A 27,071-nucleotide genomic window follows, 5' to 3' on the forward strand; every position below is an offset into this window, starting at 1 on the left:
GCATTCGTTTGGAGCAGATGGCATTTCCTTGTTGAATGCTGTAGTTAGACCCTGCTTCCCTAAAGTTAGCACTGAAGTAGTCCTGTTTTAATTAGGGATTGCAGCTTCTATTGGGAGAGTAGTTAGGGATTGTTTTGGCTGATTATTTAGCGTGTGTAGAAGCTTGGTTCTTTTTGGGCCTGCCTGGGTGTTGTTTAATTAAGAAAGAATCTGGAGTTGTTACTCTGGATTTTCTAGAGTGTGCTATGGTGCTCATGAGGTGGTACTTGGGGAAAATCCAGTGTGAATATAGGAACTTTCACAATGAATTAACTACCTTTTTTAAACAAAATTTTTTTCTTTTGAACTAAGTCTGCCTGTTTTTTCCTTTTCACAGTTTATTCAAAACAGAATTTAATGCATATTTGTTTTGGATCCAGGGTCAGAGGACCTTTTCAGCTTTCAAGGAATAAAAAAATGAAAAAGGGGTGGAGAGAAGAAAGAAAGAAACTGCTGTAGAGCGTGGATTTTCATCCTCAGGTAGAGCAGTGGTCTCCAGAAGAATTTTGAAGCATCTTTTGAAAAGGCTTCACAAGGGAGCTCAGAGCATATTGGGAACCAGCTATATTGGACAGAAGTTCTGATGACCAGTGAGGCCTAGTCCAGGGGTGGTTTTGTGAAGTTTGGATTCAGTCAAAGGGCTGAGTTTGAGGACCTAGAGGGCCACACTTGGCCTCAAGGTTGCAGGTTCCCCACTTCTGACCTAGTCTGACATTCAGGTTCTTCTAAGGCCTATACTAAACTAGCCTTCTGAACAATCTTCTTGCCTGAACCTGGTAAGATATATGTGAAAGTACCTGCATAAGAACACATGTGGGGCTTTTTAAAGGAAGGGATCTATATCTAGCCTCATTTCTATTTGTCAGCACAGGATATTCTTGAACCTTCCTGCAGAAATCTCACATAGGTAGTCATTGATAGGCTTACCCATGGGCAAAATCTTCTCCAAAGTGTCAAAAATCTAAGTAGAATCACTGTTTAAGGACAGTGCAAATCAGCAGAGTAAGATTGCTGAGTAAGGTACTAACAAAACCCGACTGTTTGTCTCTTAGTTTGCAAAAAAAGAAAAAAAGAAAAGAAAAAAGAAACTGATTTAACCATAGTTGTGACACTCTCTGATTCCTTGATTATCTGCGGCTTTGTGGGATTTTCTAGGCTGCCTGTACAGGAAATAGATCTCAAATTTGACCTTCCCTTCTTTCCCAAATAGGGAAGGAGAACAGCTTAGTCTCACTTACCTCTTTACTTATCCTGGAGAGGTGACTTACAGACAGAACTTAGCTGAGAACCAGGATGTAAACCCCAAAGAGCTCGGGACCAAATAAATGTCACTGATCCAAGAATCACCAAACTGTACCAAAGGGTCCCTGTGGGCTACACATTGACTAAGAAAACCACACGTTTATTATATATTTATCTTTTTTATTAACGCATTAAAATCAGATAGAAACTGCGTTTTAATCTGTTTCAAGCCTCATTTGGAGTCTTGTGGACTCCATACTTGATTATCTTTGCCTTAGGGTATTAACTGTATTATGGCAAAGGATTGTAATGGATTTTAATAATGGTAATAGTCATCAAGAAAAAGTTGAATTGTGTGCTGTATTTAAGAAGGCAAGGAAATAGTTGATACATATGAAAAATATTTTCCTCTGAAATGGTTAAAAAATGGTTAAGACCCTTTTTTTAAAGGGTCTTAGTGAAACACTTTCTGTCCAGATATTAAATTAGCAAGATGGCACAATGGGGTTTGAATCTTGCAAGATGAATGAGAAGGGGAAAAAAAAAGATTGCCTTATTTAGGGGTTGTTATAAGGAGATGCTAGGCTTCTTCCTGAAATGTTTTTTGTAGATCTGTGCAGGCATTCTTTTCTAATTGGGAAGGTGTACTGGATTGTATGGGTCTGGGAATAGTATCCTATGGAAATGTGAGAACCATTTGTTTGGAGGCAGCCCTGGAGGTAGAAGACTTGAGTTCAAATCCCACTTCTGATGATTGCTCCCAGTGTGACTATGTGATGTTATAGTGTGGAGGAACATTTTCATTTTTCTTGGATTTCGCAGTACATACTGTAGGACCAGGAAAATCATCCTTTACTAACTAAGATTTAAAATAGGCATCAAGAGAAAATAAAATAGGACGCTATAGGCAGAACAAGGGGTAGAGCCCAGAACCTGGGATTGCTGTTTGGTGGTTCTTCCTGCTGTGACAGTGCTAGCCAGCCATTCCTTCCCTAGGTATGTAAATACCTACTGTTTGCTGGGTGTTAGGCTAGATGGGTGGAGGAATAAGGTCAAGTGTGGGCGTGAGATTCTGTTTCCAAAACAAGCAGCCTTTTCCCAGCATTAAAATATTACAAAGACATTTAAACTGAGAACACATTCTAGAGATAGGATTGAATGTTTTTCTGGCAGTTTTCTCGTCTAGTATGTGCAGACCAGATTGTTACACTGGAACTTATCATCTTGGGGAATAGCCTTAATTTTAAATTCCCAGTTCCAATTTTCTGAGGATTTTAGAGGTAGAGCTGATAGCATGAGGATAGCGTGTGGGAGAGGAAATGGGCCTAACAGAAATAAGTAGTGTCATTGGAGAATAAGCAGTTTTCTTAGGCAGAAGGGCTTGGTAGTGATGTTTAGACCTGATATGTCAGGCAGAGTGAACTGAGGAAGGCCTCTAAGTACAACGTGACTTCTTGAAAGTGACATTTTATGAAGATTGGTCCGGCAGCCCCTCTGCAGGATGCTGTAGAGGGGAAGAGGCGAGTCAGGTTTTTCAGCCAGGAAGCTGATTCAATGAGCTGGGTATAAAATGTTGAGAGTGTAGAATAGGAATGGTGTCTGTGACTGTGGAGAAATAAGAAGAAAACATAAGACCTTGTGACTGATTAGATTTAGGTTTGGAAGGCTGAGGGAGAAACCAAGAAAGGCGCTCTGCCTGATGACTAAACACTGGTGATTAAGAACTGCCTGAAGCTGCCCTGGTGTGGTCCCTGGCCCTCCTCATTTCCAGCCTCTTGATTATTTTGTAAATCTACCAAACTCTCCCCTCCCTAGCTTTCTTTGTGGACTTTGCTTGTTATGCAAAACAATTTACCTGGTAAAACTGTGAGATCTCCACCCCTCCCACTTGCAGCCTAGTCGTTTAGCTCTACTTGCATAGTACCCTATATAATTTAATAATATATAATATTAATAATAATTATAATATATAAATATAATATTAATAATAATTATGATATAATATAATAATATTCCTTAGTATCCTGTATAAATCCTGTTCCCAGCCCCGTCCTGGGGTAGTAGCACTTGCTGTGAGGTACCACAAGCTGCAGTTTAATTGAACTCATTAAAGACCTCAGTTTTGGGGGCAGCTAGGTGGCAAAGTGGATAGAGCTCTGACCTTGGAGTCAGGAGGACCTGAGTTCAAATGCGGCCTCAGACACTTAACACTAGCTGTGTGATGCTGGGCAAGTCCAAAATGACCAAAAAGCAAAAAAAGTAAAAAAGAAAAAGAAATGTTAAAAAAACACACCTCAATTTTGTTATATTGTTTTCATTTAAAATTCACATTGACACTGGGAAACCATTAGATTGTGCCCCAAACAATGTGAGCTTGAGAATGACCTGTGAACACCATCATATAGTTCTAATATAAAAGATTTGTGCTCTGAGGTTGGTACTTTTACCCCAAATTATGACTCTATTTGCCCTTTCTTTTGTAGACTGGTTTGCACAGTCCAGTGGGAGTAATGGTTCTAGCTCGATGGGTTCTCTGTCTGGTTAAAGTGATGGTCAAGCTTGGACCTTGTTGGCTCTAGGTACTTAAAGGAGAGCTAGATCCCAGATGATCAGAGTGCTGCTTGAAATCAGCAGAGGCATTGGTCTTTTCTTCCTGAGAAACTCTCAGAATAGCAGCAGTCTTTTGGTGGGTGGGCTTTGTTCACGGTCCTGTTAGATATTCTTCAGGTCTTCAGGGTACACAGTGCTCTGTACAGGAGCTGAGGCTTGGTGAGCTGCTCCTGACCAGCTGCTTTCCAACTCCATCTGGTCCTAATAGCCCTACCGGGAATGGGATGAGGCTCACACTTTTAGTAACCAATCTGACACTACTTGGGGTAGTTTTTAGTTTTTATTTTTTTTTTTTTATTTTTAGTTTTAAATATTTACTTCCACAAGATTTTGAATTCCATATTTTCACCCCATCTCACCCCTCCCCCCACCCCAGATGGCAGGCATTCTGAATACCCCTTCCCCTAGTCTGCCCTCCCTTCTATCCCCGCCCCATCCCCTTCCCTTTCCTATAGGGCAGGATAGATTTCTGTACCTCATTTCCTGTATTTCTCATTACCCAGTTGCATGTGAAACTTTTTTTTTAAGCATGTGTTTTTAAAACTTTGGGTTCCAAATTTTCTCCCTTCCTCCCACCCCATCCATCCTCATTGAAAAGGCAAGCAACTCAGTACAGGCCATACATGTGCAGTTATGCAGAACACTTCCATAGCAGACATGTTGTGAAAAACTAACTCTGTTTCCCTTAATCCTATCCTACCCCCCCCATTTATTCTATTCTTTCTTTTGATCCTGTCCCTCCTCAGTAGTATTTCCTTCTGATTACCCCCTTTCCCAATCTGCCCTCTTCTCTGTCATCCTCCTGCTCTCTTGTCCCCTTCCCCCCCTATTTTCCTGTAGGGTAAGACAGGTTTCCATACCCAATTGAGTGTGTATGTTATTCCCTCCTTAAGCCAAATCCTATGAGAATAAGATTCCCTCATTTCCTCTCACCTTCTACCTGGGGTAGTTCTTATGCAGATGGGCAGTTGTGGTCAATCCCAAGCTATTTATACTCCAATTTGTTACAGGTGAGGCTTAGTCTAAGAGATCTTTGTTTACAATTGGTTAGCCGGCCTGTGCTAACTGTGCCACACATCTGATGAGATGGGGCCAGGGCCGAAGAGGATCAGGCCAAATCCACTAATCAGGGCCCTCACGGGCCTAGGACTGACAGAAAACAAGGTAAGTAGGAGAGCTGGAAAGGGGAATCTTTTTGGCAGCAAAGGAAGGCAAAGAAGATGAAGGGCGTGTCTATATTGAGTTGTAAATGATAGAAACTAAAAACTAGAAACTGTACAAATCTGAATAAGAGGAATTAGCTTTGGGACCAAGGGGTCAAAAATGGATTCTTGTCAGAATGTAAATGAAATAATTACAAATGTAATTTGGCCATGTTCTATGCATTCAAGCAGCATTTTCCAATTCAGTTTTGCTGTAGAACGTTTTAGGTAGATAACCAGTAAATTCTGGTTTGGGAGGGCTCCAGGCTGGGGAAGATTGGAGCAAAATAGAGACAGTTGAGGCTATTGCCAGACAAAAAATGCCTGAGATTAGAATCTTGATACATAATTTAATATTTAGTGCATAGGTTTTAATATATCACTAACATAAGCATTTTTTTCCCCACAAGGCTCTTGTTCATATCATTTGAACACCAGTCTTCTGTGGAGCACAATTTGGAAAGTCCTTATATTGGGAACAAATAAAGGGGAATTTTACTTGGGAAGCAGTAAAACTTAATAATTGCACCCAAGCTCTACTTACTGTTCTCAGTGCGTATTGGATACCTTTAGGATTCTTAGATGATAACAGAAAATGCAAAAAAAAAATCAAACTTCTAAACTTTAGAATTAGGGTTAGAAGGTAATCTAAAGAACTTTTCACCTGTGCTCTTGTCATAATTGGTGCTAAAAAGACCTGTAAGCAACTCGTGTCTTGTTTTCATTATTACCTTCTCTCTGTCCTTAAAGCAGCTAATGTCTTGTTTCCTTCTCCTTACGGAAAAAAAAATCTTATCTAAGAGAACTCATTTTAAAAAGGGAAGGAGGACATGATGCAGTATCAGTTATACCCCAGTGATCGTGGATATTTGCTGTTTACAGAAACTCAGTAAGGGTATCTGAGCCATCTGGTAATCCTGATTGTGACACCCGGTGGTTGGTTACATTGCTGTCTCAGAAGACTATGCATTTAGAGCTGGAATGAATTGTAAAGGCCTTGCAGACCATGAGGACCTAAAGCCCAGTGAAGATTGAGTGACTTCACCTTAGCTTGTCCAGGTCATTAGTAGCAGAGTAGAGATTTGAACTTGGGTCTTCTGGTGCCAAGGCTGCCGTTCTTTCACTAAAGTTCCTGAGTTTTTGCTTTATGTGATATAATAGTTTTGTGAAAAAGAATTGTTACAGTATTAACATGGTAGTTTTGTGTGTAGGAGAGAGAAACCAGAAGCTACTGATGTTAGAGCTACACGTAACTGAAGGCTTGTGCTACAAAACAAATAGAAACCAAAGAGTAGAGTTTTTTTGGTCCTTTCTCTGTGGGGACAAAACCCCCAACCCCCTTTTCATAAACAGCAGTTCAAAGGATATTTCAAGAAATGTTAAATATTGGTTCACCACCCTATTTGGACATTGTTTTCTCTTGTTTAGAAAGGGAGACCTGACTACAGATCAGCTTCTATCAGTTCTTCACTTCTTGACCCTGGGGAAGTCATTTAAACTATCTGCCTCAGTTTCCACATCTGTAAAATGAGGCTAATAATAGCTCCTGCATCCCAGGGTGGTTGTGAGGGTAAAATAAAATAATCTTTGTCAAGTTCTGAACAGTGCTTGGCACATAGTGGTACTTAATAAAATGCTTATTTCCTTCCTTCCTCTTGGCAGGGGAGTGCCAAGCAATTTCTATCCAACTATAGGAACTTTTCCCCATTTCATGGATACAGGTATATCAACGTATACATATATATACATACACATATTCTGGGTACTCATTCTGACCAAGTGGTTTTGGTATATAGGAATTTGAACATTCTTAATAGGTAAGGATTATATACATCTCTTTATACATAATCATAGGTATATGGGCACACCCACAAAGTGAGTGTATATGTCTTTTTAGAAGTCAGTTTACAATATGTACCTCCACTTTCTCTCCTCTCACTTTGTTCTTAATCCCTTACAGTCTGTCTTCTGACCTTATTATTCCACTGAAATCATTCTTTCTAAAGTTAACAGTGATCTCTTAATTGCCAAACCCAGTGGCCTTTTCTCAGTCCTCATTCTCCTTGACCCCTCTGCAGCCTAGGATACTGTTGGTCACTCCTCTTTGATGCTCTTCCCTCTTGGTTTTAGGGACCTCATTCTGTCTTGTTCTACCTGAGTCTTCTCTGTTTTCTTTATTGGATCTTCCTCCGGATCACACCCTCTAACCACGGGTGTCCCTCAGGCTCTTTCTTAGACTCTCTTCTCTTCTCCCTCTATACTGCTTCACTTGGTAATTGCATCAGCTCCCATAGATTTAATTACGGTCTCTATGCTGATGATTCTACCTATCCTGCCCCAGTCTCTCTGCTGACCTCTATTCTCACATCTCCAAGTATCTTTCAGACGTCTTAAGATGTCTGGTAAACATCTTAAACTAAACATGTCCAAAATGGAACTCATCTTTTCCCCTAAACTCTCCCCTCCTTCTACTTTCTCTTTTGCTTTTGAAGGCATCACCATCCTCCCAGCCCCTTGGGCTCACAAACTAGAAGTTTTCATAGATTCCTCACTATCTCTCACCCCTCCCCCCCATATCCAAGCCCTGTGTCAAGGCCCATCAATTTCATCTTTGCAACATTTCTCAAATAAGCCCCCCCCCCTTTCTCTGAGACAGCCACCACTCTGGTACAGTCCCTCATCCCCTCATTCCTGGGCTATTGCAATAGCCAGTGGTGGGACTGTCTGCCTCAAGTCTCTGTCCACTACAGTTCAACCATCAAAGAGATTTTCCTCAAACACAGGTCTGATCATATCACCCTCCTGTTCAGCTCAGATGGCTCCCTGTCATTCCAGGATCTATCTGGCATTTAGAGTCCTTCATAACCTAGTCTCTACCCTCCGACCCCCTTCCCTTCCAGTCTTCTTATACTATATGCCCTGCCATATACTTTTTGATCCAGTGACCCTGGCCTCCTTTCTGTTCCATGAAGAAGACACTCTAGCTCTCACCTCTGACTATCTCTAATGCCTGGAATGCTCTCCCTTCCTCATCACCTACTGCCTTCCCTGGCTTCCTTCAAAGTCCGTCTAGAATTTTTTGTTTTTTACAGGAAGCCTTTCCAAAACTTCTTTTTAATTCTAGTACCTTCCTTTTGCTAATGATTTCCTATTTATCTTGCATATAGCTTGTTTGTATATGTTTGTTTGCATGTTGTTTCCCCCATTAGATTGTGAATTCCTTGAAGGACTGTCATTGCCTCTTTTTGTATCCATAGCACTTAGCACAGTGTGTGGTACATAGAAGGTGCTCAATAAATGTTTCTTGATTGATTTTGCATGATGTTATATATGCAATAGATGCCCAGTATTAATTGAACAATGAGTGAATGAAGGTTGGCAGCTAGTCTTTGTTTCTAAATCAGTGAACACTCAAGTTTGTGATTGCTCTTTTAGGCATTTAACTTCCTTTGTAAATACTGTAAATTTGTAAATTACATTCCGGACATGAACAGGGTCCTCATTTGTATCCAAAGAAATCTAGGGATGTTAAAATGCGTTTCTCTCTTGTTAGTGTTGATAGCTATCTGGTCTTGTTAGTGAATCCCAAATTGTACTCTCAGTCTACAGGAGGGGCTTTTCTTTGAGTCATGGGCCCCTTCGATTGACTGATGAAGCCTGTGGACTCTTTCTCAGAATAAGGTTTTTAAATGCATAAAATAGAACACGTAGGATCACAAAGGAAACCAATTATGTTGAAATATAGTTATTGAAATGTATTTTACAAAGTTGCAGACTGCTTGAAGCATTCTTATACTTTGAAGGTCATTTTCCTCTACCTCTTCTTATCCTGTGCACTCACTATTTTTCGATTATGCAGGGAAATCAAATGGCAAAGGTCACACAGCTTGGCTTTACAACATAAAGAAACCAAGATTTCGCTCACGTAAGTTAGGAATAATTAGGACCCCAAATTAAGCCAAACACAGAGTTAATTCAAATATTCAGCTGCTGTCATTTAAATGGCTACGGGTTTTATTGTTGCTTAACATTTCTGAATGCTTTTTAATGCACTTTGTTCTCCTCTCCCTGTTCAGTAGTTTTTATTCGAAATAGAAAGGGGATCAAGAGGCAAAAACTCACCAAGCCTGGGCTTTGAGTCACACCTTGATCCCTTCCTTCAGTCACGAAAGGTTTTTTCTAGTTATCTTTTCTATCAGTCAATTAACAATACTGTGGAGAGAATGGAATGACAGCTCTCAAAGACTAGCTTTATGGTAAATAAGACTAGGATCGCTGCAAAGATTCCATTAATGCAAAAAAAAAAAAAAGACCTTTTGAAAGCTTCCACTGGGAGTTTCCCCATTTGCTTAAATTCTTAAAACAAAGCAAGGGATTAAAAAACCTTCCTGTGGCAAATAAATAAAAAGGGTTAAGATAAAGTGCAAAACTGGTATTTCACTATTACTGAATCTCACAGACCTAATTCTTTAAAACTTCTAGCAGAAAAGAACCTAAAAAGTGTAGAAGGCAGCTGGAGTAAGGTAGAGAATAAGTGGGAGGCAGGATTTTGGTTCACGTGTTTGCTTTTTGTAATAAGATCGTGTGTGTGTTTTTAAAGCATGTTTAAAGGTTCTGTGTGCTTTGTGTCTCTAGGTGGGGCAGATCACATGTAGGTCAGAGGCATACTACAACTTGGCTTCTGAATAACATAGGAATCTTATTTAAAATACAAATAAAGCCCATGTTATAAAAGTAGGTTCAACCTGAAATTCTGCTGAATGCAATTTAATAATAGGAATCTAAAATGAACATAGTTTAACAGACAATTTCTCAAGCTGTCAGGTCTATTATGTTAAGTAATGTTTACAGTGAACAATTTTTCTCACCTATTCTGCATTTTCAAACATACTTTTAAAAGTGTTATTTGGCAAATATACACTAACCTTAATACATATATATTATGATATGTGTGTGTGTGTGTGTGTATATATATATATATATATGTGTGTGTGTTGTATACATAGCATGTGATATCTGTCATACATATTATGTACATGTGCAGTAATATATATACACATCCTATACTATGTGATATCGATAGTTATATACATGTGCAGTAATATATATGTACCCCATACTATGTGATGTCTAATATATAGTATTAGATACATATGTAATAACATATATACATCCCATACTATGTGATATCTGTAATATATAGTATTATGTACATGTGCAATAATATATACATGCCATACTGTGCAATATCTGTAATTATGTACATGTGTGTATATATATATGTATATACACACATATATATACACACCCCATTCTATGTTATGTCTGTAATATATAGTATTATGTACAAGTGTAATAATATATACACTGAGTTATGGGGGTGCAGCATATGTGTATCTATATCTAAAAACCTAGATCCAAATCTGTTCTCTGGAAAGAAAAATAAAAGTCTTTAATCCTAAAAAAAAAAAGAAAGAAAGAAAGAAAAAAAAAAGAAACCAAGATTTCTAAGTTCTGTCTTCATTCATTCCACAGCTATTTAGTGAACATCTGCTATGTGTAATTTCTCTACCATGTCTCAGCCATGGACTGTGGGTAATCAAACTATTCCCTGCAGATGATTGCCTACTCTGTAGAATAGGCTGCTCAGGACAAAGGGAGTCAGCATTTTGATCTTTTTTTTTTTTGGTGAAGCAATCAGGGTTAAGTGACTTGCCCAAGGTCACACAGCTAATAGGTGTCAAGTGTCTGAGGCTGTATTTGAACTCAGGTCCTCCTGACTCCAAGGCCGGAGCTTTATCCACTGCGCCACCTAACTGCCCCTGGAGTCAGCATTTTGATATGCCTGGGCCCTCCCTCTCGTGGAGCTCATTCTGGTGGGAGGATATGACACAAAGTGACTACATGATAGGTGCCTGTTGTTGACTTACTTTGCTAGCTCTGTGACCTCCGCACTGTGGGTGTTCATTGGATTTGCCAGTCACAGCCTGTGCTGCCATCTCATGCTGTGTAGCTCCTTGTCCCATGAACATTCCAGGCCTTGGGGATGGGGGAAGGTCTGGTCTCCTCTGTGTTATGAGGGCTTTCCTCTCCATCTCTTGACAGCTCATGTGTATCATATCAGTGGAGCACTTGACTGGTGTGTTATCTTGTGTTTTCCCATAGAGCACGTGACTTATGTGTTGATTAGTCTTTACTCTAATGATCTGACTTGCCTGTCTCCATTTCTGATCATACATTTTTCTGATACCCTTTAGGAGGCTTATTCTCTGTAATTCCTTGTTGGCAGCACAGTATGTTGCCATCAAATGCCTGCCCATGTGAAACAGTGTCAAGAACCACTGTCTTTCAAGTCAAGGGATCTGGGCTCAAATTTTGAGCAAGTCTTAATCTCTCTGAGCCTCCAGGTATAAAATGTATGGGACTGAGCTCAGTTCAGTGGTGTTTCAGGTCCTGTCAAGCCCTAAATCTGTGATACTATGACCCTATGACCATGGACTTCTCTGTTGCCCTTTGGGTGACTCTCAGCTTTAATTCTGTTCAGTGACTTGCAGCCATAGAGCATCACCATAGGGGCAGTTAGGTGGCGCAGTGGATAGAGCACCGGCCCTGAAGTCAGGAGGACCTGAGTTCAAATGTGGCCTCAGACCAAACATTGACACTTACTAGCTGTGTGACCCTGGGCAAGTCACTTAACCCCAATTGCCTAAAAAACAAAACAAAACAAAACATATAGCATCACCAGAAGAATATTGAAATTTAAAAAAAAAAAGAATGGAGCCTCTGTTTTGAGGAGAAGGCTTTGGTCATTAAAATGAGCACTATGCAATTTCCCAAGGGGAAATCAGCTCACTTGTAGTCTCCTGTTCAGTTCTGGGCCACTACATTGGAGTCAGGACCTTGGCTCAGATCCTGCCTTTGACACTCTCTGTGATCCTTAACCTATTTCAGCCTCAATTTCCTTAACTGTGAAATGGGGATAATAATACTTGTAGCACTTCACAGGGTTGTTGTAGGATTCACATGCAATCATGTACAGAAAGTACCTCAAAATGCTTTATAAATATGAACTGCTGTTTTAGTGCTGCCCTTGGCTGCCATATCCTATGTTATAATCAATTTCAAATGTAATTTTTGGTGACATTACTTGGTGGTCTAGTACCTTATGAGGCTGTGAAGTAGAATTGTGGATAGTGTTGGACTTGGGGACAGGAAGGCCTGAGCAGGAATCCAACCTCAGAGATGCCTACCAGCTGTGATCCTGGGCAAGTCACTTAAACCTCTCTCAGCAATGATTTCTTCATCTGTAAAAATGAGGATGATAATAGCCACTGTTCCCCAGGGTTGTTATGAAGATTAGCTGGGATGACATGTATTAAAACCCTGTGTAAGTGCCATCCTCTTCTAGCTTCTTCTGGAAAGGGTTCAGCTATGTAGTCCTGAGGCTTCTGTAAGTCTTTGACCTCTCTTGCTTTTTATCCTAGAACTATGTTTTCCAAAATATTTTTTGATACTGTACGACCACCTTTACTTTGACAGATGGGTTTTTAATCTGGAAAGTCTTACTGGATTTTCAGAATTTCTCTACCCCTTCATCCTGAGGTGTGGTGTCCTCCAGCATGCAAGAACGCGCGCTGAATGGAGATTCAGAGTACTTCTGTGTTTGATTCCTAATTCAGCCACTTAAAGTCTTATGATCTCGGTTAGATTGTGAGCTTTCCAGGTCTCAGTTCCCTCATCTCTAAAACAGTTGTTTTGGTCGTGGAAAAATAGACACATTAATGTACAACTGGTCTAACCATTCTGGAAAGTGGTTTAGAATTATGCCCCAAAGTCACTAAGCTTGGAATCAAAGAGATCAAAAGAGATCAAAAAAGAGGAAAAGAACCTACATGTCAAAGTGTGCGTGTATACAGACACCTAAATATATATACATATATACAAAAGTGTATATGTTTACATGTTTCTGTGTGTTTGCTTTGTGACATATACATACATAGCTCTTAACTGGTTGTTGATAAATAATAAATGAATGAATAAAGAGATTTGTCTGGATTAGTGTGAGGAATACTTAAAGGTTACCTGGATAGCAGTACCTTAGGTAATAGTCCTAAGGTGTAGTAATGAAGATGATAACACGGTAGTGGGCGGTGGGGATAGGGAAGAGGAGGCATCTACTGGAGAGTTGTTAAAGAGTTAGAATTAACAGAAGTTGGGAACTGTTTGGAAAAGTAACACAAGTGTTTTGAATATGGCAGATAATGGTGTTGATATAGAGAAGTGAGAAGGAAGAGCAGTGGTTTTGTTTTGGAAGCGAGGGAGATGATCTCAGTTTTGGACAAGTTCACTTTTAAGATGTCAGTGAGAGGTAACAGTGTACTTGGGGATGCTGGCCTGGACACTAGAGTGCTGAGATGATAGTTAAAATTGCAATTACGAGATTACCTATGGAGAGTATAGAAAATGAAGAAAATGCGGAAGAGATGGCCCCACCTCTTGAAAGAGTAGTTGTAGAGTGAATGAAGCTTAGCTCTCTATTTTAGTTTGATGTTTTGGAGTAGATAGGTAAGAAATGTGAAGAACCATTCAACATAGGAGTTCATGCTTTCATCTTGATTATTTGCTGGAATTCATTTGAAATCATGCCATGGGCACATGCGAATTGATTAGGGGGGGTATAAAAGGGTCGCTCTGTCACAGAAAAGTTTAAGAATCCCTTGAGATTGTCCTCAAGTTCCATTCTCACTCTGATTCTGTGATTAAATGATGAAAGTATCTAGAATCTGTTAAAAAAGCAAAAATGTCCACCTTTACAATTATATACTAATAGACACTCTGAGCTGTTTATCCAGCTATATACAATAGTGTGGAAAATTTTGTATTTTTCATCCAGTCTGTGTTTCCTGTGTGAATGTTTAGATTGACCTCCGAAAGGAGGCAGGTGATGGAGTGGCTAGAATGCTGGACTTTGAAGTCAGGAATACAAGTTCAGATTCTGCTTTAGATGATTATTAGCTGTTCAAGTCACTTAACTTCTCTTGTCCTCAGTTTCTTCATCTGTAAAATGGAGATAATGACACCCTATGCCATCACAGGATTGTTGTGATGATCAGATGGGAGATAATCTTTGCAAGCCTTAAAGCATTACATAAATGTTAGATGTTGATGCGGATCTTATTTAGGAGCCTTTGGCAAATACATTTCCTTGTTGAATCACTTGTTAAAGTCAGAAGTTCACTAAACAAAGTTTATCAAACAAAGTTTATCTCATGTCTTTCGAGGAATATTGCATAATTTAGGCATAAACTTGGGAGACAGTTTATTGAAGGAGGGCTTTGAAAGTAGCAATCTACCAAATAAAATACTTTTCCATAGCCAACAAGATACACAGTGGGATTTCATATGTTCTATACTATTCAGTCATTTCTGTGACTGATTGTAAAAGCAGTTCTTTGCTGCCAGCCATCATTTGCAAAAGCCTGCTTATTCCTTTTGTATACCATAAGGAAGCCTTCTATATATGTACGTGGATTGTCATAAAAGTTGTAGTGATGGGAAAAGGAGATGTTTGAACTGCAAGTTATCATGGCATTTTGTATCACTTTTTTTTGGTCATAGTAAGGTTTGAAGTTATTGTTTTTTCCAGAAGTGTTTAGTAACCTCCTGTCTCTCTTGAGAACTGATTCCTCAGTGCCTTCAAAATTTTGTCGTCCCTAGTATGGAGTTTTTCTGTGTATTCTGTAGTACCATTTTAAATTCTTTATACAGCATATTTGGGATGAAAATGGTGGTGATTTTATTATAATTTGTGGAGAAAGGAGTTTGTTTTAAAGTCTTTGCAGATCTTTTTTCTTTCTTTATCTGTTCTATTTCTAGTTTCTGTATTTTCTTTAAATTTGTTGTTTTTTCGTCTTCATCATTGAGCTGTTTTATAAGATAATACTGCTCAGAATCTTCTATCTACTGTTCTCCTCTTTAAGATAATTACAAAGAAATTTATACTCCAAGCTGATTTGCCTTTAGAATTTTGTGGGCTTTAACAACTTAATTACTGGTCAAAAAGAGATAATTTAGGAGGCTGTTGCAACATTCCAGATAGTGAGGGTGTTGACACTGGGCATGGAAAGAAAGGGTACAGATTAAAGGAGTTATAGGACTTGGTAATTAATTGGAAGTGCCCGTGAAGGAAAAGGATTTACTGATTATTTGAATGAAAGATTTTGAAGGAGAGTGTGTGTGTGTGTGTGTGTGTGTGTGTGTGTGTGTGTGTGTGTGTGTGTGTGTGTGAATTGGCAAGATTACTGACATTAGTCAGTCTTACAAGGCATTCCTCCCTAGTGGGTAGATCTACCCAGGAGACCAAATTAAAGAGCGTTGCTAAATGACTAGAATTAGAACAAACAGAGTTGGATATTCTTAAAGTATATTTCCTTCAGATTCTGGTACAGTGAATTTTTCTTTGGCACTCTATCTGTGACTAAGTAGTCTGTGCTGTCAGTGTCCTTTCTTATAGTCAGTAAACACTGACACCTACTCTTGGACTAGCTTTTTCTAGGCTCCAGACACCGCCCTTCTGTTGGGAAAACATTATCGTGGGCGTGTTACCATAAAGTGGAAGAATAAAAGTGATAATCTATTCAGTCAGTTACATTCCATTCCAATAATACTTTTTCCATGTCTTGATTGAACTTTGAAAACTAATGTTCTTAATTTGTTATCTCTCAGCCTATAGGAGATCTAAAAAACATATTTACATGGTTAAATGTAAGGGAGATTAGAGAAAAACTCAATCTTACTTATCTCTTAGAATTACTTATGCTATATGTGTCTATATAGTATATATATATGTACAATGAAATAAATGTATAATAGTATACTCAGTATAAACCCCAGTCAGGACACACTCCCCAGAATTCAGTAACCCCAGATATGCTCTCTATATTAGGGCACATTACTGTATCTTACATTTGGGTCGTATTTACAACCTGCTTTTCACAGACAGTGTCACCTACGTTGAGGTAGGCAGGACAGTTATATTTATTTCCATTTTACAGATTAGGAATGGATTTTTAGAGGTGGATGTTACATACCTGGCCTAGCTCTACTAAATTATAAGACCCTTAAAGAAGGGACTATGTGTTAAATTTGGAATTCCTAGGGTTTTAATTTCATTGATATTCATCATGTACACTTTTTTATATCTTTTTTTATCCCTACAAAAGGTGGATGGGGCAGGTATGTTGTTCTCAACATACAGATGAGGTCACAGACACAAAACATTTTAGGGACTTGTGTGAGGCAAATGGCAGGGGTCGGCCCTAATTGAATTGGCCCTGTTACTTAATTGTTGCTTGCTCCTGGGCAATTACTTAACCTGAGTACAACCACACTTTCTCAACTGTAAATTGTTATTGTTATAATCTCCCTTCCAGCTCTTTGGTTCTGTGGCTAACATAGATAATAAAATATTAGAACTCAGGTTTCTTGATTTTCACCTGAGTATTTTCATTATACCAGTCCATTTCTGAGAGTAGGATAAGTGTATTCACAGTTTGAACACAAGCTTGATCACCAAGTCCCAGAATTCTAAAACTTGAAGAAAGTCATTCCTTCTTTATATGTTGAAAGATGACCAAAAAACCTCACCCTCAGAAAATAAAAATGTGCAGTCTGTCTTAGAAATACTCTGTCTTTTTGCACGATCATTCTCTAACACATTATAAGGGAAAGTTACGAATAGTCAACGAGTATTTATTGAACACTCACTGTGTGCCAAAATACTTTTGTAATAATGTCTTAGGTACTAAAAAAACGATCAAACTTCATATCTTGGCGTTCAAGGGACATCCCTGCCCACGCCTTTCCCCCACCGCCATGGGTTTCTAGAGCAAAAAGAGACAGTGTCAGTACAGACTCTCACCTTCTTTTCTTGTCTCTACAGAACAATCCGGGTGTGGCTGAAACGAGACAGTGGTCAGTACTGGCCCAGCATTTATCATACAATGGCATGTAAGTGAACTTTGTTGTTTGGGGCCTAACAGTCCTTACGACACTGCAGGATTTGAGTGCTAGTGTCTTCAAAGGCTGAGGGCTAAGGCAGTAAAATATGAAATTTCTTGGTTGTTCATTTACCTTTCTTTTTAATTGATATCTGTCAAACTTAACTTGAAGCAATTTGAACTTAACTGCCTATTACTGGGCAACTCAGTTGTTATAAAAAGAGGGTCATTGTGTTTTCACCCATTTTACTTAGTGTGTGATAGAATGTTAGAACTGGCAGGAACCATGGAATCGTGTAACACCTCTACCCCTCCCATTTCATAGATGAAGGAGCTCAGGCTCATTGAGGCTAAATCATTTAGTGAGGTTTTCAGAAATTAAAGAGGTTTAGTTGCAAAGTAAAACTTGGGGAATATGTCATTAATCATAGTAGGCCTAGAAGAGGTGATTCTGTTACACGTACATGCTTTAATAGAAGAGTCCATGTAACCTTTTTTTTTGCGGGGGAGGGCTGGGTGATGGGGTTAAGTGACTTGGCCAGGGTCACACAGCTAGTAAGTGTTATGTGTCTGAGGCCTGATTTGAACTCAGGTCCTCCTGACTCTGGGCCTGGTACTCAATCCACTGACCCACCTGTTGACAGTAGTTCCAAGAATTGAAGAAGGCTTCCCATATAGATAAATGCATTTTTAATAAGAGTTACTTGCCTGGTTTTAGATCTAGACGCTGGTCATGGTTGTACTGTACATGTGACTTTAGTTATTGAGCCTTTTTGGGACTCGGTATCATTGTCTGTACAATTAAGAGGTTCGACTGCAAGGCTCAGAGGTCTTGCTCTGAATTTTTACGTTTCAGGTGAGTGTGAATACTTGAAAGTTGAGCTCTTAAGGAATTCCAGAGATTATTAGAAAGACAAAGGGAACATTTAAACAGATTTCACCATTTAGCCCTGGTCTCCCTTCCAAGCAAACACCTTCTTTCTCTTTTTCACCAGCTTCTTTTTACCATACCTTTATTTTCCATGCTTATGGTATGTGTTAATCCGCCACGTAAGCTTTCACAGGGCCCTAGGGTTTAGAACTGGAAGAGGTCTCGGCCATTTAGTCCAAACCCGCCCCCTCCCCCCCTTCCCATTCACATGATAAGGAACAGGCCGGGGAGGTTGTGACTTGCCCAGGTCACTTTGGCTGTAATAAAGGGGTGAGATTTGGACCTGAATCCTCCGACATTAGATTTATCACTTGTCCCCTGCACTGGAGAGAGGCTACTGAGGTTTTTTGCTGGCAAGCTGCCCTGCTTTTTATCTTTGCTATATATTATATATTCAGTGAGATTAAACAGTTATTCTTGATAGGTGAATTTCTGAAGCATATGCACAGTACTTCTAGAAAATGAAATTAAAGCTTGCTCTGCAAAATGAAACTGCCTCTTAGCTTGTCCTACAACTAGACACTTGGCTTCCTGGCTTCTCTGTTTATACAGCGGTGGAATCCATATCCACATAACACTACAGGGACCCATTTTGTTTACAGTATAACCACAGAAGCTTTCCTTTCGAGCTCTGAGAAGGTTGGGGGCACCAAGGTCTTCTGAGTTCAGGCTGTGTGTTGAAAGAACTGTTCTTACAATAGTTCATTCCTCTCCCTCTGGTAGCAGGGGCCCAGGGTATCTGCTTTAGAAGGAGCTGACTATGAGCAGTTAGCGATTGAGTAAAGTACTCTAGTGGTTATGAAAGTCTTAGGACACCTGCAACCTGTATTTTTGTCTATTTTGAGGATGATTCCTGTCATTGTCTCGGTGAGCTCTTAATTCCATTTCTCATGTTTTTGTGTAAAGTTGATGTCTCATTCTCCCCTTATAAAATGTCTTCTGCAAGCAAAGCAATGATGCTTCCTCAGCATTATCGCAAAAACTGCTAGAAACATCAGGAGTCTGAGGAAGTGGGACCCCCGACCTGGCTACTACTGTACATTCATCTCTTAATGGAAAGCCTTCTTAATGCTACTGGTTGGTTGGGTTTTGCCTGTTTTCAGGAATCTTAGCTTAATCTCTTTTAGGCCTTAAAGTTGGAATCCATGCTCATTAGAATGACCTAATCTGTTTACTCAGGATCTTACACTTGGGACTGGAAGGGACCACCAAGATGAGCCCCTACTTTATACAGGCAGGTATGGGGTGCAGTGGATAGAGTGATGGCCCTGGGCTCAAGAGGCCTTAAGTGGAAACCTACTGTAGACACTTACTAGCTGTATGATTCAGGTCAAGTCACTTAACCTTTGTCAGACTAATATTCCTCATCTTTAAAATGGGGAAGAATAACAGTCGTTTCTAACTTTCTGAGGTGCAAATGTGGTTAACATACATAAAGTGCTTTGCAAATCTTCAAGTGCTCTATATATGCTAGTTGCTAATTGTTATTATTATGATTATTGCAGATCATAAAAACCAAATGGCAAAGCAAAGTTCAAACACATTGCTCCCAAATCCATTACTCCCCACTCATTTTTTGCTTGTCTAATGATGCCATCACCTTTTATCAACGACAACTTTGGAATTAGGTGTGACCTAGGTCACTCTGGGCATAGAACCAGACAGGTCTTCAGGAACCATCTCTCTTGGTACATCGCTTTGGCTTCCTACTGTAAGGAGAAGATTGACTTTTATTCCTGCTTTCCTCCTAGTCTAACAGTAATTATTGTAATAGCTAACATTTATATGTAGAATTATGTTCTGCAAAGCGTTTCATATGCCTTATTCAATTTGATCCTCACAACAACCTCAGAAGGGTTATTATTATCCTCTTTGTATCAATGGGGAAGGAAACTTAGTCTCACAGAGGTTAAGTGATTTGTCCAGGGTCACAGTTAGGAAGTATTTCAGCAAGATTTGAAGATAGGTCTCTCCTGACTGCAAGTTCAGCGCTCTTTCCATTCTACCACCACATACATGCATACCTATAATATAGTAGTTCCTTGTTAGGGATGGAGAAAAGAGTAGACGTATTACCATTATTATAAAATAATAATGAGGATCTTCTTAAAAGCAAATCTGACCAGTTCAGTCCCCCAATTCATATAAATTCTAGTGACTCCTTATCACCTCCAGGATCAAATAGAAAAGCCTTTCTTCGATATTTAAAACCCTCCGTAATCTGGCCCCCTCTATAACAGTATTTGAATGAGCCAACTTCTTTTTTTTTTCTTTTTGTGAGGCAGTTGGGGTTAAGTGACTTGCCTAGGGTCACACAGCTAGTAAGTGTCAGGTGTGTGAGTCTGGATTTGAACTCAGGTCCTCTTGACTGCAAGGCTGGAGCTCTAGCCACTGCACCACCTAGCTGTCCCATGAGCCAACTTCTTGATAGATGTTTTAGGATTCTGAGTAGGCTTTTCTTTTTTTAGTGACATGTGTTAAAAAAACCCAAATCTTGAAGAAAAGCTTCATTGTAACATTCTGTTTGTATCACACAGCTGCATGCCTTCTTTAAAAAATACTAAGACATTTAGTTTTCTGAAGTATCTCCACCACATTTCAGAGGAGGAAAACAAGTTTATTACTATGTGAAGTTATTTAATTATTTTTTAAGCTTTTAGTTTAGCTGTTTGGGACATATCATATGAGAAATGACTTAAAAATTAACTCTGTTATTAATCTGGCCTTGGGTTTTTTGGCAGCTCCTTGCTCAACTATGGCATACCATCATGATAGCAGAAGGATATTTGTGGGCCAGGATAATGGAGCCATAATGGTAGGTAGCTCTGGGAGTTTAAGAATATTAAATGCATATGAACCACTTGAATTTTGTCTGTAACACAGTTTTTCTTTATTCTGGCCTCTAAGCATTTGTTAGTTTTAGACATTGTAAATGCAGTTATCATTATCTAATAGATAATTCTGACTATGTCAGAAGCATTCTCAATTCGTTACAGAGTTATCCCCATTTATGAATGGGTGTGTTCCAAAAGTTTCTCTGTAGGAACTTAGAATGCATTTCCCCATAGAAATAGTTATAATTTGTAGTTTCCTTGACCTTCCCACAAAAGTATTTTGCCCTTAGTGTGCCTGGCACAACATTAATAGTATGAGCCTGAGAGGCATTGCCTGGGGCAGAGGAATGAATGTGGCCCCAAGAATGAAGAAGGTGGGAACTCTGTAGGCAAGTGATGAGTTTCATGTGAAAGACTCAGTGGACAGAGGCAGGGTTGTTAAAATATTTGCACTTCCTTTGGAATAAAGATATGATTCTCCTTTGTTGTTTTTCCTTAATTTGTTCTATCAGCAGTTTGTACCAGCTGTGCCCTCCAGGCTGTGGAGAATGCAAAGATCAAACTCATCCAGCTAATTGAAAAAAGTTGCTTTCCTTCTCATTCTCTTTTGTGGCATTTCCCCTGTTGTTATGGGGTGGGAGTTGGTAAAGTACTTTGTCAGAAACAACTCTCAGCAGTATGGTTTGTTTTATTCATCTTGAGCCATTTTAGTATAGACAAGACGGTAGAACAAATAAGTGGCACCTTTTAGGTGCAGAAGAGGTAGAAGGAAACCCTCAAAGAAGACTGACTAGCTCTCTACATTCAAATACAGTAACTGTTAATATTATAGATACTTGGTTTTGCCAGTAGACCTGGGATTCTTAACCTTTTTGGTGTTGTGAATGCCTTTGGCCATGTGGGAAGCCTGTGGACCCTTTCTCAGAATAATTTATTTAAGTGCATAAACTGAAATACATAGGGTTATAAAGATAGCCAGTTATATTGAAGTCATTATTAAGATATTAAAAATTTATGAACTTTAGGTTTGAACATTCTGGTCTAAAGTGTTACATATTAGAAATAATAGTTTGAGGCTTTTTTGCTGAAGCATTTTAATTCATAGAGCTGATCTCAAAAATCTTCCATCTTTTCATAGACTATACTTGCATTTTTTTTGAAATTTATCATTACCTTAAATGTTTAAAAATATAACTTGTTTATTTGCTATGTTCAATTATAGGAATTTCATGTCTCTGAAGATTTTAATAAGATGAACTTTGTTAAGACCTACCCAGGTAATACCATATGCACAATTATTTGCTTTAGTCTTTAAAGCATTTAAAAAAATTTGTAGTACTACTCACGTTATCCAAATGAAGTTTTTATACCACGTGGCTTAGTTATCGGAAGTACTGAGGAGGCTGTCAGCCCTCAGAAAAGGTATCTCATACCACCCTCCTCGCCCTGCCCTGGGCTTATTGCCAGGTATAATGTATTTATTAGTTATAATTAGTTATAAGCCTTTAGCTTCGTAGTCAATGACCAGTGGCAGTGGTCCCATTTTCAGGTTAAAAAAAATTCTTGTATTCCTGGCCTTTTAGGTCTAGGAATTCTAGGCCTGTGATAATCTGCATGATGTAATATTGTGTAAAGGTTTCAGGTATTTCTTAAGGTAAAATTGTTTACTTAAGGCAGAAGTTTGGGTCAACATGAACCCATATAGTTCTGTGTAGGGCCCAGGAGAGCAAGTACATAGTTAATATTAGGCCAAAGCAGTGCCAGATTTGACTATGTGCAGATTGCCCATTCTGAGAGAACATAGTGCTGGGTCATTGAGTCCATAATCCTTATGAATTTTTCAGAGTTCTTGCTCATAGTTAATGGATTTAGAGTTTAAACTTTTACTTTGACTACATAATTACTTTTCTGTATGAATTGACGTAGTTATGGAATCTGGAAAGATGTTTCTATAAAATAAGGCCAAATTGCCTTTCCTGAGGCAGCTGGGAATCATGCTATATTTAAAATAGGAAGATGATGTAATAATGGTGGAATAATGTTAATTTGGAGAATGTCAGTGGTACAAGTTGTTTTTTCATTTGACTGAAGTGATATAATGCTTTTTCAATTTTGGGTAAATGGACAAACTTTATAACCAACTTGTTAGCTGCCTCAGTTACTATTTGTGCAGATTACCTTTTGAAAGGATCTAAAAAAATGCTTCCTGCTTTCTTCTAACATTTTGTCTTTTCGAAATGTGTCTCATGATAATGAGATGACTTTATCTGTATTTTGATCATTACACTTCTAAGGTCTATTTTGATCATTACGTCTTTCCTCCTCAGTGTCTGAGGTGATGTTGCCTTGTTTATAAAATAAATAACAATATTACCTTTTACCCTTTTCAGGAGATTTCATTCACTTCTTAGAAGTGAATATAATTTTTTTAAAGATAGATCTGACATCATCTAAGTTTTAGAAAGATACTGAAGTTAAATAAATTAACTCAGGATTTTCCTGTGTGGTCTATACATCTAAAAATAATGTTAAAGGTTTTTTCTGGCTATCATTTGCTGTCATTATTAGCTATATTTCTGAGTTCATTTAATAAGTGTTTATCAAGTACTTACTATATACATACCACTGTGCCAAGTTCTGTGGTAGTTCTCTAGGAAGAGTTCTTGTGGATCTCAGGGTGGTGAGCATGTTGGAAGCCATTTTAAAAGGCTGTACAGAATGTACACGTTCTGAGGCATTATTTCAGAATAAAAAATGTTACAAGTGTGGAGCTTACACCAATAGTATGTGCCAAGGGATTGTTCTTGCAGTCTGATATGTGAGTTCTCCTTTCTCCTGCTGTTTTATGCCAGTTGTAGCAAAGGTGCTTATCTTTCTTTAATATGTTGTAGATTCTGATTGTCTTTGACCAAGGAGAGCTGCTTAGTATCCCTTTTCAGGAAGAGAATGTGGATGAGACTGCTTCTTAAATCCGAAGGCATTTGAACCCATGATGTGTTGGCAAACCTTGAAATGTTTGAAACCTACAAATATTCAGAAACAGGAATGTAGAATTTGGAGGGCTTCCTGGATTCTAAGTGCTAAGGAATTTGAAACAACAGGCAGTGATCAGTGAAAGCTGAGGTTATTTGCTATCCCCATGACCTTTTGCACCTTAAGTCTTTTTGGGCAGAATGTCAATTTAATATCGAGGTTGAGAAGTTAAGCCTTCTTTTCTGGTATGGTTTTTTTTGTTTGTTTTCTGGCTAGGCAAAGTTAAGTGACTTGCCCAAGGTCACACAGCTAGTAAATGTCATGTGTCTGAAGCTGGATTTGAACTCAGCTCCTCCTGAATCCAAGGCCAGTGCTCTATCCACTGCACCACCTAGCTGCCCCAAGCCTTCTTTTATAATAGTAAGTGGTGGGTTATTTCTGGTGATAGTATTTCTAACCAAAATAAGCACATTTTTTCTTTCTAATCCAATAGCTCATCAGAACCGGGTGTCTGCAGTTGTCTTCTGCATGGGAGCAGAATGGGTCATCAGCACAGGTCACGACAAATGTGTCAGCTGGATGTGTACCAGGAGTGGGAGTATGCTTGGGAGACATGGCTTCGCTTCTTGGGCTTCATGCTTACAGTATCCTTTCAAAATGTTCTAATTCCTTTATTGGAGAGATGAGCTTTCCAATAAATAATTTTGAAAGCATGATTATATAATATGAATATATTTCTGAGTATTAGTTTTGAATTCTGATCACTAAATGTTGAATGAACTTTTAAGTCATTGAATAATTCCTATACATTTTCTGTTTGCACTGGCAACTTTGCAGATTTTTTTCTTCACTAAAAATCAGTTGAACCTTGCCTTTTATTTTTTCTTCCTTTTTTTTTTTTTTTGGCTAGGCAGTTGGGGTTAAGTGACTTGCCCAGGATCTCACAGCTAGTAGGTATCATGTGTTATGTGTCTGAGACCAGGTTTGAACTTAGGTCCTCCTGACTCTAAGGCCAGAGCTCTAGCCACTGCACCATATAGCTGCCCCTGACCTTGCCTTTTCTTACAACAGTGTCATATCACAGCTTTTCTTGATCCCTCTTAATCTCGGTGCCTTCCCTCTATTGATTATCTCCAGTTTGTCCTATATAGGTCTTGTTTGTATGTAGCTGTTTGCATATTGTTTCCCTCATTAGAGTTCCTTGAGAGCAGGGATTTTTTTTTCTTTTTTTGTATCCCCAGTGTTTAACACAGCACCTAGAACATATTGGGCATTATTAGTCACTTAATAAATGTTTATTGATTGACTAAACAGGGTATGATGTACATAACTGACTATGATAGTATGAAGAGTGAGAGAGAAATAAAGAAAGGACTAGACCAGAAGTTCCCAAACTTTTTTGGCCTACTTCCCCTTTTTAAAAAAAAATTTATTCAGTGTCCCCCTGGAAATCTACTTTCTTTAATTTTTTTTGACATATGCATCATTTCAAAAAAATATAAAATATTTTTCTTCAAAAATCATGTCTTAAATTTAATAATTTATTGTAAATTTTTGGATTTTTTTCTTGCATTGAAATTTTGATGGCATAATATTCCACTATGTAACCATATATTGTATTATAAACAAGTCATTACACACACTTATTCCTGCCTATGCATGATGGACTTCCCGCCAATCCGGGACATGCTCACATGTCAACACTTGCTTGTTAAGACCTGTCGGCGGACTTAACCATTGATTGGTTATAACTTGCATTTTGTGTGTTTATTTGGAAAATCATGTAATCACTACAATTTTAACTCTGTTACACAACAGATAAAACATGTACAAATGATTTTTCTAAATTTTCTTACCTTCTTTTTTTCCTTTTGCTTCTACCACCCCCCTGCAACGTTCTAGTACTCCCCAAGGGGAGGTATTGCCCACTTTGGGAACTTCTGGTCTGGACAAAGAGTTATGAGAAATTTGAGAAAGAAGACTTTTGCCCTGGGTGGGATGTGGGAGTGGGTCCGGAAAGTTTTCATTTAGACAGTACTCTTGAACTGGCCCTTGAACAGAGGGAGGGGTTTTAATACATAAGGACCAGGACAAAGAACTAATTCCCTTCCTGGGGTAAGTTTGTATGCAAATGTGTGCCCACGCAAGAGAGAGCTACAGGAGACTTAGACTCAGAAACTTGAGCATAATTTTAGTCTTGTACATACCTACTATTCATATTTTCTTCTGCATAGCTTTAAGACCAAAGTTGATAGTGGTTTGTTTTTAAAGAAGTAATTTGAGAATAGTTATTCATTACTTATCCTTGACTAATTCTATTCAGATATGACTTTGATACTCAGCATGCCTTTGTTGGAGACTATTCTGGGCAGATCACACTGCTAAAGCTTGAACAGAACACCTCTTCAATTATTACAACCCTTAAAGGGCATGAAGGTAAATTGTTTTCACACAGACTTTTCCACCTTGTTTCAGAACCCAGATTCCGACCTTTCTACCAGAGTAATTAGTTCCTGATGACTAATTATAATTTTGAACTTTTGGCTAGACCAGCACAGGCCTCTTTAACCTGGGGTCTATGAACTTCTTTTCTTAAAAAAAAATTTTGATGGCTGTATTTCAACATAATTTATTTCCTTTGTAATCTGATGCATTTTGTTGTATGCCCTGAAAAACATGATTCTGAGAAGGGATTCATATTTCATCAGACTGCCTAAGGGGATCCTGATACAAAAACGTTAAGAACCATTGAGCTAAGGGTGTAGATTCCAAAGGATGAATTGGGATTGAAAGAGGATGCTTCCCCTTCTTAAATATATTTTTAAATTATACTCTTTTTTTCCAGTGACGTTACTTACTTTTAATCAAAATTTTTTTTTCAAAAACACCTTGTAAAACTCATGCAAAGAAAGGTAAAACCTTTTGAGGAATTGCTTTTTAATTTGTTTTTTTCAGGATTCAGGTCAGTAAGGAAGATTGGGCTGTATATAATACTATGTATGTTGAACAGATCTCAGGGACTAGAGCTAACTAGTGGGTATGGAATTTATACAAAGATGTGGCATTTGAAAATTTCTTTAATGTGGTATGAGCTTCCTGCATTATGGCAGGCCTGTGTGGCAGGGCTCCAAATCCCTTTAGTTGGATTTGAGATTGCTTAATGAAAAAGTTTATAGTAAAGAGTTTCCTTGGATGTCAAATTATCCCTTCATGCGGTTAAAAAACAGAAACAAAAACAAAC

The 27,071-nt window shown here is 38.6% G+C and overlaps 1 protein-coding gene across 1 annotated transcript in view; it reads left to right on the forward strand.

Annotated features, from left to right (window-relative positions):
- WDFY1 (WD repeat and FYVE domain containing 1) overlaps positions 1 to 27,071 on the forward strand; it is a 56,941-nt gene that overhangs the window by 11,144 nt on the left and 18,726 nt on the right. The window contains exons 2-6 of the mRNA XM_021002760.2: positions 17,035 to 17,102; positions 20,765 to 20,838; positions 22,080 to 22,134; positions 24,324 to 24,474; positions 26,154 to 26,266. Coding sequence (XP_020858419.1) covers positions 17,035 to 17,102; positions 20,765 to 20,838; positions 22,080 to 22,134; positions 24,324 to 24,474; positions 26,154 to 26,266 — 461 coding nt within the window. The remainder of the gene's footprint in view (positions 1 to 17,034; positions 17,103 to 20,764; positions 20,839 to 22,079; positions 22,135 to 24,323; positions 24,475 to 26,153; positions 26,267 to 27,071) is intronic.

The sequence above is a fragment of the Phascolarctos cinereus genome, unplaced genomic scaffold (genome assembly GCF_003287225.1).
Source record: "Phascolarctos cinereus isolate Bilbo 61053 unplaced genomic scaffold, phaCin_HiC Scaffold_7;HRSCAF=346, whole genome shotgun sequence".
NCBI lineage: Eukaryota > Metazoa > Chordata > Mammalia > Diprotodontia > Phascolarctidae > Phascolarctos > Phascolarctos cinereus.